Genomic DNA, 12,151 nt, shown 5'->3' on the forward strand with positions numbered 1-12,151 from the left:
TTGATTAGGATGATTCGACGAAGCAATCATTAATCTCTGTCAGCTTCATCTAAAAACATTCTATAGATGGTGTGACTGGATAGAGAGCAACATGGCGTTCGTTGTTCTCTTCATAGGCTTATTTCTCCCAGGTTTCGTATATTCTGGTAAGTTCTCGTGATCCATTTTAGAAAACGGCAATTCACGTTTCTCATAACAAATGCAGTTTACTTGAGTGTCTACATAGCTATATATTAAACATGTATAACTTTATATAAAAAAACATCCTTTTGATGGTTGTGAACGTTAAGGTGACTGCTTATTTTTTTGTTAGTTTGTGTGCTTGATTGCTTATATCTTATATTGGCTAACTGTAGTTTATTGGTTAGTCTGATAGATTGAGTGGTTTATTGGCTACCTGATAGATAATGTGATTGGTTTATTTGTTGGTTGGGTGGTTGATTAATTATACTTGAAACTTGAAACTAGATGATTGAATGACCGGTAGATTTACTGACTATTGACTGGATGATCGATTGATTGATTGATTGATTGATTGATTGATTGATTGATTGATTTGTTTATTTGTTGGTCGGTTGAACTTTGGTTGGTCATGTTGATTGATTGATTTTGACCATTAACATCTCTTTCACGTTCTTTTACTGAAGACGGAATATAATTACTGCTTCTCATATTTTTCATTCATCAACTTACATATACCTTGTTTGAGAACAAGATTTTATGGGTAAAAATAATATTATTAATTGCTGAATTAATGCTATATTGCTCGATTGCTTGAAGTGATTGATCAGTCGATATTTAAATCATCAGATAGTTGAAAAATCTAGATTTTGACTATTTATATTTTTTCTCCAAAACTAGTGTAGGTAATGTGAACTAGTACTGTCATCCTTGGTTCTGTTTATATAATGGAAACATCAATATACAAAATCATATCAATGCAATATCATACAACATTTTCTGCTTCATTTGACAGCAATCGAGGCACGTAATAAGGGGCATATGCTCTATTTTTCACAAAGTAAGTTAGTTCTATAAAACAGTTCCAATTAGAAAGAAACAAACACAACACGAAGTTTGGAATTGTGCTACTGCGTGGTTAGGGAGGGTGTGGGGGACAATGTATTTTTAATACAAGATTTACAATCTGCTTTCTACGTCCTTTTTATTGCATTTATATTTGTTTCATCTTTATAAAAACTAGCTCCACCCCCTCCCCCCCCCCCCAAAAAAAAAAAAAAAAAAATCAATCAATCAATCAATCAATCTACTATGTCCTCGAAATTATGTTTCTCTTTCCACACAGGTCTGGTGATCGCCCCTCTGGATCTCATCGATAACTGTCAATCATTTGAAACCGGTTCGGATCTGAGCTACAATTGGGTGCTTCCTCGTCTCAACAATGACGTGAAGTTTATCAAGTTTGAAGTGCGGGCGGAGCATGGAGCTCTGATCGGCCTGTCAAGGCAGAACATGGTCTTGGATTCAATGTATGAGATCGGTGAGAATGGGTTTGTTTTCGAAGATTGATGGAAAGGATGGAGGGGAGGGGGTAGGTCATTAATAAGATTGGTAATGACTAAAAGGTTCTTTGTCCCATTTGCAGGTCAAAAAAAATTAAAAGAAAAGAAAGACAATGCTTATTTAGAACTTCCCTCAAAACGAAAGGGTTTGAAAATGGCTTTTTTGTGTGTGGAAACAATGACACTGAGATAACGAAAAGACAGGACGCGGAGCATGGAGCTCTGATTGGCCTCTCATCGAAGCAAAAATACTATTGGACCAAATGCATGAAATAGACCGATTTACTAACATATTCAAATTTATGGATGTTTCTTTCCTGGGGACCTAGTGACGAGTTATTCAATTGACAAGTTATAAATGAATGGAACTACAATACTCGGAATTCAGTCTGTATACATTGCTTGTTGCTATGTCGGGCAAGCCTCGGTCACACATTCAGGTTATTAAGAAAAACCTCCGTTTAAAAAGTATGCGTATATACAATTTGGTTAAAGGTAATACAAAGTTTTGGGAAATTTTGAAAATTGGCTAGATAGTGATTCTTTGCAATTTTGATATATTTGGATGCCCATGTGGATGTATTATAAACACTAGAAAATTTAGGCCTTAAAACACTTCTGCTTTCGATAAAATTTGAATATCAAAATTTACCGGTGCTCCCGGTAAATTTTTACCTACGGCCAATGGTGGCTGCGACCATGAAAATCTCAGAATGTATAGTTGTGATATATAATTTTCAAACGGGAATAGCCAATCGGTCGATTATAGTCAAGAAACATTGTTTTATAGCTAAATTAATATTTTGACCTTGAGAGGGAGCTATACAACATAAAGAGTTAATTATTTACAATTTCATCACTTTAGACTCGATTTCAACCGCGACAACGATCACTGAATACTGTAAGATCGCATATGCTTCCAATATGTTCATTTGAACCAAATTCATGACTCCATACCAAAACTTTGTATTACCTTTAAGATTCATATTGCCTGAAAGTGAATGACAACAAACTAAAACAGAAACACAGAGAAGTTACAATAAACCTAAATTTATAGTTCAATTTCATTTTCATTTTCATTTTCCACTCATCGTATATATTGCTTTCATGAATACACCTATCATATATATATATCAAATACTTTCACATTTGCAATAACACTGATCGTCGATTATACTTCTAAACATTTCAGAAATTGGAGCCGACTTCAATTCAAGGACGATTATTCGCCGCTGCCACCAGTGCACTGCAGCTGCAACCGACAATAAACCGGGTAGATTGAGTATAACCGAACCGCGGGTGTTTTGGATACTTTCCTACCAGGGAATCGTGGCAGTCGGTTCAGACAGCTCTTTGGAACCGTTCTTAGTTTGGATAGACCGACATCCGCTTGAAATCAATCACATCGGTTTCACTTCAGACGGTGTCGGGGGCTGGTGGAAGTTTTCCAAATATCCAGGTGACATGTAGTTCACTATCTTAATCCAAATGTCATAATCGCACTTTGTTTCTTTGTTTTAGTTTTCTGTTCAAATATTCTGTCCGTGATCATGGTATCGTTTCTTATCAATTTATTGTTGTATTTATTTTAAACCTAACCTTTTTATATTTCATTATTTAAAATGGTTTATTTCATTAAAAAACATTCGCGGCCCGAGAGCCGAATTGATTTTTTTTTTTACAAAGTATACATCATTGACAAAGTAAAATTACACGTAAAACACCATGCATGGTAACATTATGATAGAAAAATTGCAATTATTTTTTATACATATAATATAATATATAATTGTGCTTCTACGACACCTGCTACGGCTACTACTACTCCGCGGCAATTCAGTACATTTGGGTACTTGGTGAGTAGCAAAATTGTCCACATGTTGATTTACAATTTGAATGTATGTTATACGAGTATAAGCTGTAAAACGGAAGTTCTTTTAAGCAGCACATGTTGGCACGGCAAGAAACAAACTTTCATTCCTGTAAATTGGTATTCAAAATAATGATTAAATATGTGGCATTACTCTAGTTACAGAAGCAAAAATTTCTTGAGAGATTTTTTTTTTTTTCATAGGTTTTTATTCGTTTCTCTCAAAGAAAATTGTACATTTATAACATAATACATTGGATACAAAATAACAAAATAATTTAACATAGTTCTTTATAAATTTACCAATGATCTTTTACATTTACATACAAAAGTTACACCTCTTCATTTTCCTTTGGAGACAAAAAAAAAATTATATATATAAAAAAGGGAAAAAACACATAACATGTACAACAGTATACAAAACACACGCTAACATAGAACGAGCAAAAAAAAAAAAAAAAAAAAAAAAAAAAAAAAAAAAAAAAGATACCGGCATCTCCAGTCGGGCCATGGTCATCATGGACAGCTTCGTCAACGACATGAAATACCGATATTTCAATCGAAATTATTCACACGAAACTGCTTTCAAATCTTTACTTTGGTTCTTCCAGGTACATTTACATCCACAACGACAGGAGACAACTGCGTTCTGTATCCATTCGTAAAGCTTCCAAATGGAAATTTTGAGATTGAATTCTCAATTAAATGGACCGGCACAGCAGCATTGGAACTAGCCAAAGAACAAAAGTCTAAGAACTGCTACTACATTGGTAAGCATTAAGGCCTAGAATGCAATATCTGTGAAACACCCCCTTGTATCCCCCTATTTTTTTTTTTTTTTTTTTTTTTGTTGGGGGGGGGGGGGGGGCTCTTATGCATCGTGCGCAAACTTTGAAAACCTATGCCCCTTTTACGGCAATTAGGAAAATATTATTTTTTTGTTTTATTATTAGATCATCTAGCGACGCTGCCGAATGAGATACTACTTTAAATCATCTGTGATAAGGAGAGGTGGAGGATGTTCAATTTAACAAATTCATATTTCAAACTGAAGAAAATTCTAACGATTACATCTCTTTAAACTTCATACTATAGCTGAAAGGTATTATGAATAATTGTACATAGTCATTATAAGAATATGGCGATCTGGTGATTTTACATAAACAAACGTATTTTGGTGTGCTGATATAATATTGATGTTAAAAAAATGATGAAAAGATACGTTTAAGCTATTAGTCAGTTAGATTGGGAAAAGGCATTTGATGCACACGACACGGGAGGGGTAGTGTTTTGAACCCGAAAATCGAACCAAAATCTGAACAACAAATTAAACAATATTGGTGGTCATTTTCACTGCGCCATAATTTTTTTTTTTAAAGACCATGCATAGCATGTATAACATACGAAAAATGACAAAAACCAGCTCTGTGAAAAGAGATGGGTCTTCAGTTGTTGTTGTTTGTTGTTCCTTTTAATATAGGGGGACCTTTATTGTTCGAAGGCAAAAGTTCGATAGCTGAATTTGCATTGCGAATAAGGTAATGCTACAAAATACTGCTACAGGTAATATTATCTTTAAACTTTACATTTATTTACAAAGTTCTTACTCATGCGGAAAGCGACCTCTCGGCCGAGATCCGTTTCAACGAACAAACCTTGATCTCAACCACCTACTCGCCCAGTCAACCCATCGAAAGTGACAACCCCGCAGACTTCTACGTCAGGGTGGTGAATAATAATCTTCAAATTGGTGAGCAATACATGGAGCCCTTCTTGGAGTTGCCCGGAGTAAATGCGACTTTCATTCGGCATCTTGGTTATTCTTCGTTCATCTCCGATTCAGCTGACTGGTATTTCCCAGACATGATTCCAGATGTTATCGGTAAATATAGACACTTTCATTTTCCCAATCTTTCATTTTATTCCCTCTCTGTCTTTTTCTCTCTCTCCATCTATCTCTATCCTTTATCAGCCTTCTTTCACTCCCCGCCACTCTTGCTCCCTCGTTTTCTCTCTCCACCGTTGTCCCCCCCTTCTTAATTCCCACCTTATTGTTATTATAATCAAGATAAAAATATTTTCTGGATCTCTTACTTTAAAAATCTTATTCTTCATTTATATTCTTTTCTATACTTGCTTTTTCTCCTAACTGGATCGTTGTAGAAGGTTTCGCGTCACCCCGTCCCCAAAGCGAGCGAGGAAGGAAGACCCGTATTGTCTTTAACATGTTATGCAAATGCAGAGCGGTTTCTAACACTTTGTTTCCACAATATTGACCCAATCCAAAATAATGTTTTAGTACAATGTATTACCAAATTTCTCTCACGGACCCCTAGAGATAGCTTGCGGCACCCCGGTTGAAAAAACGCTGTACTCAATCATTTATCAGATGTGACTTTGAGTTCCCTCGTTAATTCCTTATTGAAAACGTTGGAGTTGTTATATAGACTTTCGTTTATCTAGTTTTTATCTCGCAATATTGTTTTGTATTGGTTGCTACAGGTTACACAGAGTCGTTATCAGAAGCAGAAGACTGTCTGTGTTATCGAGGTAAGGTAGTTTATGTTCATGAATGATGATGGTGATGATGATGATGATGATGATGGTGTTGATGATGATGGTGATAGTGATGATGATGGTGATGATGATGATGGTGATGATGGTGATGATGATGATGATGATGATGATAGTGATGATGATGATGATGATGATAGTGATGATGATGGTGATGATGATGATGGTGATGATGGTGATGATGATGGTGATGATGATGATGATGGTGATGATGATGATGATGGTGATGATGATGATGATAGTGATGATGATGGTGATGATGATAATGGTGATGATGGTGATGATGAGGATGATGATGATGGTGATGATGGTGATGATGATGATGGTGATGATGATGATGATGGTGATGATAATGATGGTGATGATGGTGATGATGATAATAATAACAATATTTATAAACACTTGTCGTAAAAGAACATTCAAAGGTTCAGTCAAGCTCCTCCTGCGAAGTCACATTTGCCGAAATAGGATATAATGTTTTCTAAACCCATTTCAGACATACAGGTGTTTTATACGGATGGAGAGAGCGCATCTTTGTTCGCCATTCATGGATACTTAGTGGGGGAGTATCAGCTTGAGTTTAAACTGAAAGCGGAAGGGCGAGCCAGGATCATGCTCACAGATTCAACCATGGGATCAACTGATCGTTATAACATCGGTAAGAAAAGGGTTTTGGAAGGTGGTGAAATATAGTATGTTTTGATTACTTTAAATAGGGACAGTGTTATAGACATGTAAAATCAGTGGCGGCTTTTTTAAAGGGTACAACTGGTTGTGCCCCCTTTTATAAGTAAATTAGATCCAACAGATAATGTATTCCCTTTTGCTCTCTGCGGCATCTTTAAATGATCACATCCCGATGTTACCTCAAAATGTATAGCCTTCCTTTATTTTCTTCATTTTTAACATTCTATTTTGATTAATTTTTTTCTTCATTCAAGCTTGCTCGTTGGGGATTTGGGGATTTTTCCCCCTTAGTACGGAATACTGGATCCGCCCAACCGTAAAATTATCTGTTAATGAGGCCCAAGTATGAATATAATAATGTACGTGTGACTTGATCAGAAATTTATCTGATTGCTGTTGTTTTGTTTTTCAATCGGAAGGGGGGGGCTGGGGGCCTCTAAACAAAATTTCCCACACTTTTTCCCAACTCTAAAAGTTTGAATTCAAATGTGAAAATATAAATTAGTTACAAAATAAAATGGTACGTAATTAGTGTTAGAAAAAATGTATGAGGCACCAATATATTTCTATGAGGGATGTAATTTGATATTTACTGCAATCTGTTTTTAAATTTGAATGTGAAGGAAGAAATGATGAAATCGTTTTTTGCGTTAAAACTTTCCTCTTTAGTATTCGATGATGGTCATTCGTCGGGTAATAATCAGACCTCATACATCTCACTGAACGGAGAGGTTCTTCAAAGCATTCATAACGATTTACTGAGTAGTTCTACCAACAGGCCTTTCTATATCAGGTAATATACATTACGTAATGTGATACCACTCAGTAAGTGATATGAAGGAAACTTGAAAACAGAAATATTTTTTTTATTAAAGCACTGACTGTTAGAATAATGTAGAGTAAGCAGCCAGCATATAGGCGTAAAACCGGCGCTATGCAAGAAACCATCGTCATCATAATAATCACCATCATCATCATCATCATTATCATCCTCATCGTCATCATCCTCATCATCATCACCATCCTCAACTTCATCATCCCCATCATAATTAATCGACATTTTCCTTTACTAGAGTATACTAAAGATCCGTCGGTGTCAGAACGATATTGTCATAAATCTTTATGTATTAAGGATATTTTTGTTGCTGGTTAAAATATCATAGATTAAAATATCAGAGGTTAAAGGACCTGCTTTTTTTGGTTAGCAACTGACATTTTTGCACCGAACCATTAATACGAGGTGAATCATTCATTTGCGATCAATTAAACAAATATGCAATTAAAGTGCTTTATGATTTGAAAATTAAAGGGGTTAGATTATCATATTTAATTACACGCTGTTGATATATTATTCCTTCTTCTTCCCAAGGTACACTCAAGAGAAACTATCAGTCGGTCACGAAGGTAACCCTCCTATGCTTACCGTGGAGGATGTCCCCTATGATGCTGTACAGTATATCCGCTTTCAGACTGAGCATGGCGAGAAAGGACGATGGACATTCTACGATGTACAAGTTGAAAGCACTGGTAAGCTATCTTTATTTTGAAATAAAAAGTGATTTCAAGACATCTACCCCAGAATACCACCTTGACAATTACCCCCCCCCCCCCTAGGACAGCTACCCGGACGAGCAGGCCGGGTCCTAGGAAGTGCCCAAAGCTGCATCCAGACACGTACCCTTTGGATAATTTCATATACCTGGATAAGTACCCAGGGATATTAACATTTACCCGGACAAATACCCCTGGGACAGTTACATGTGCCCTCCCATAATACTCTCACTCCATAGTACTCTAAATAAGAAGGAGTGTTCGCTATCGGTGTAGTTTACCTGTATTAAAACAAAACAATTTCAGGAATAACATGCCCCCCAGACGTCATAAAATCTATGAAAATATTAAACAAATGGTAGAATACACTCTTCCAGGAAGGGGGGAACTGTCCCAATGCCACTCATATGATGAACTTATTGTGGAACAGAGTTATGTATAATTATTATGAGATGGAGACTATAATGTTTAAACTGTTCACATCTTTTCACAACTCTTCACATCCTGTTCATCATTTTTTTGTTGGGTGTAAGCCACAAATAATTATGTTTAAATAATATGTTCATCATGTTAATAAGGTGACTTAATAGTAAATAAATGTTAAAATTATGTGTTTGAACATTTTTATCCTACATTTTTAGTTGGTCTTGAGCCGGTACCACATGACACCCATGTCTACTCATACCACACCTCTGGCCCAGCTCAACCCATCTATCCATTCGCACCGTTATCATCCGAAAAGTTTGAATTTATATTCGACGTTCAGTCAGGAGGAAATGCGTTCGTTTCACTTTCACCTCTACCAATAGATCAGAAAAGTTACATGTTCGGTGAGACTTTTCTCCTTTTTCATTTTAGGGTTATGATTATTGCTCATACTGTATGTAATAATATGTGACTGTCCGTTTGGAAATGAAATGAACTAAAATGGACAAGTTTTCTCCTGTTACACATTTACCTCATTACGGTGATTATAGTGTGGATAGATTGACCCTTCGATCAGATGGTTTTATAATAATAATAGGGCTCCATGTGAGGTCTGTCACTTCTTGACAACACATTATCTTAGACGTTATAATAAGACAAACAAAATATGTCCTTAAATTGAATATCGTAAAAATATATATTGCGATATAATGATATTCACCCTCACTTACATGTAGAACTTTTGGCTATTGCAGTTTGGCGCAATTTCGTCTCACTTCAAATTTGATTCCACTTATTTCTATATGTTGTATCTCGGTAAAAATATATCTGTAATCAAATGAAATTAACACTAAGCTGGTACCTAAACACATATTCCTACATGTATATCATTATCTATCATATATCCCATGTAACAAATCAAAATCATGGACATCATAATTGTAAAACAAAAACGGTCGTTTCTTGTAAGTTGAGGTCGTTTTTCATTGTGCAACAATAATTATGATACTTTATTTCTCCATTATGTCTAATTGGCTGGCAGTTTTTGATAGGATTGCCAACGAGCAAACTTCTTCTGTTGTGCTATGTGACCATCAAGTCTTTGACGAAGACAAAGATAGCCTTCTTTCAAAGAATGAGTTCACTAAAATATACATCAGACGACAGGAGTCGGTCCTGTTGGCGGGAAAAGTAGGAGAGGATCCTATCCTTGAGGTAAGACTACTAAAAAGGGAAGATAGTAAAGGAACTTTGTAAATAAGAGATGAGTATATGAGGCGAAATAGCCCAGTGGTTCGTGCAATGAAAGTACCGGTTCGAAACCTCGGGGGCGGCACTGGATCACTTTGAAGGGTTGTCGGATCACGTTAGCTCAACATTTTCAGACAAAATTGCCGACGGAAAAATCTTGAACGAGGTAGGATGCCACAAAAACTCACCCCACCCCACCGCGATGCAAGTCGATGTGCAGAACTTGTTCCTAAATTAAGTCCCTAAGATGATACTTCAAACTTAAGGACTTAAACCTTATGTCGTGGAGTTCATAATATACAACGAAATGCAACTGCGATTCAGCTTTTTCATAGTGTAGGCGCTGTGCTTTGTGAGGGGCCAAAAACCTCTCCCCTACAAATAATTTCTAGATGACCGATATCCGAGCAGCTGCCTCGGGCAGCCCGGTGATCTTTCACTCGATTTTTTTGGGGAGCGAGGGTCTTATATTGTTCATTATAATGCTCGTTACCTTTGCTTGCTCTCAAGCTTTAGAAACGATAAAGTTAATATCAAGGGCAGAGACATCAGCCCCTTTGGATGTTGTGCCCATACGCCTTGTACATCTTGGACATAGAATACGGACACTTTACGCTATTAGTTTGAGATCCGTTCTTTTGGCTATTTTGATACACATTACTTTCTCTATACAGATACAAGGTGTGGTAGAACCACCGCCACGTTTCATCAACTTTGGTAATCTGAACGGAGATGCCACACAATGGCGCTTCTACAACGTTAGCCCGGCGGCTCGAGGTAATCAAAATTATCGATGAGCTGATGAAATACCGACGTATGTGTCTCACTAGCCTTTAAAGGATCTATGTTTTTTAAATCATTAATCGGTGACGGATAATGTGATGCAAGATAAAGGGGGTTTATTTGACTATAACTAAAGAATTCTAAAATTCTGAATACATATCAGATGTCCAAATTCACCTGGAACTTCTATATATTATTTTTTTCTTTCACTCTGTATTTAATACAACAAAATAATCAAAATCACATAATTATTATCATTATATCAGTCCACCAACACATTGACCTTGTCTGTGGCGGATCCAGATTTCTCTGTTCGGGAAGGGGTGGGGGTAGTGCCCCCAATCCATCATTACTTTAAAAAGTAATCCAATCCGATGACCATGGACGATGATTTTTTTTCTTCAAATACCCCTCTGCTGAAATGAGCTCTCATAAGTCAAACAAAACTAATAGCTTTAAATTAGTAAGTGGATCACTTCCGTAAATTATATAATTTCACTGCAAATTTGACTTCATGTACTTTCATACTTGTCATACATTCCATTGCTTTCACAGGGGAGGTATCCATCTACCTACAGGCCTTAGGTGCCCCTGTCTATGATCTTCAGATCCCACCTGGGGACTTCATGTTTCTATTTTCTGCTATGGTGACAGACGTGACCTACCTCTTCTTCTCATCCGAACCCAAATATGAGCAAGGAGTAGGATATAAGCTCAGTAAGACAAAAGTTGAATAATTTGGAAGGAATAACCGGGGCCCTTTCCCGGTCGATTTTGCTTCGGCGCCTATAATACTCATGTATCAATGCATTGTTTAAAAAAATCAAGCCTGTCGATATTACCTTACTACATTCCTACAATGTCAAAGCTCTGAGCTAAATTACTGCAAGTGAAATTTAATTTTGAAAAATAAAATCAGGTGACAAGTAACAGTTACAAGTGACACGTGACGCTGGGCAGCGTTCATCTATTGTGTTGTAGTCGATTCATACCATGATGCAACTGTCCATTAACTTTGTGATTTCACGAGGACGTAATATATTAATTTTATTACAAATTCAATATCGGTTCACATTGCACAGCATGTTTTTTGTTTTTGTTTCATTCCATTGAAGCTTTCGCAAACGCTGATAGCGTTGGTACCAGCCGTGTAGATGTTGCCTTCAATGGCGTGGCCATCGCTTCTTACTCGGGTAAACGTCTCAGTCTGGGTGACCGAGCCTATCTATTTGTCCAGCTCGTCGATTCGGCACTCAGCATCGGTATCAGCGGCGAGGATGCACCTCTGCTTCATCTCCTCGACGTCGATCGCGACAGTCTGAAGTTCATCGGTCTTCAGCGGGCAACCACTGGTATAGACATGTGGACGTTCTTCGGTCTTAAATACATAGGAGAAAAAGGTGGGTTTTATCCTCAGTCCCAGGAAACGTAAAGTGATACCGATGTTTGAAAACTTCCACTCCGGGACTTCCAAAAAGACACTAAT

General features: G+C 36.8%; 1 protein-coding gene across 1 annotated transcript in view; it reads left to right on the forward strand.

The window, feature by feature from the left end:
* The window catches only part of LOC100893146, a 20,273-nt gene continuing 8,122 nt past the window's right edge, over nucleotides 1–12,151 (forward strand). The window contains exons 1-14 of the mRNA XM_030974460.1: nucleotides 1–146; nucleotides 1,307–1,501; nucleotides 2,716–2,982; nucleotides 4,005–4,163; nucleotides 4,994–5,275; nucleotides 5,896–5,943; nucleotides 6,464–6,625; nucleotides 7,324–7,447; nucleotides 8,024–8,181; nucleotides 8,847–9,035; nucleotides 9,674–9,846; nucleotides 10,557–10,659; nucleotides 11,221–11,382; nucleotides 11,781–12,065. Of these exons, the coding sequence (XP_030830320.1) occupies nucleotides 92–146; nucleotides 1,307–1,501; nucleotides 2,716–2,982; nucleotides 4,005–4,163; nucleotides 4,994–5,275; nucleotides 5,896–5,943; nucleotides 6,464–6,625; nucleotides 7,324–7,447; nucleotides 8,024–8,181; nucleotides 8,847–9,035; nucleotides 9,674–9,846; nucleotides 10,557–10,659; nucleotides 11,221–11,382; nucleotides 11,781–12,065 (2,362 nt within the window). The 5' untranslated portion in view covers nucleotides 1–91. The remainder of the gene's footprint in view (nucleotides 147–1,306; nucleotides 1,502–2,715; nucleotides 2,983–4,004; nucleotides 4,164–4,993; nucleotides 5,276–5,895; nucleotides 5,944–6,463; nucleotides 6,626–7,323; nucleotides 7,448–8,023; nucleotides 8,182–8,846; nucleotides 9,036–9,673; nucleotides 9,847–10,556; nucleotides 10,660–11,220; nucleotides 11,383–11,780; nucleotides 12,066–12,151) is intronic.

This window comes from Strongylocentrotus purpuratus, unplaced genomic scaffold, assembly GCF_000002235.5.
Source record: "Strongylocentrotus purpuratus isolate Spur 01 unplaced genomic scaffold, Spur_5.0 spur5_scaffold_7, whole genome shotgun sequence".
Lineage (NCBI taxonomy): Eukaryota > Metazoa > Echinodermata > Echinoidea > Camarodonta > Strongylocentrotidae > Strongylocentrotus > Strongylocentrotus purpuratus.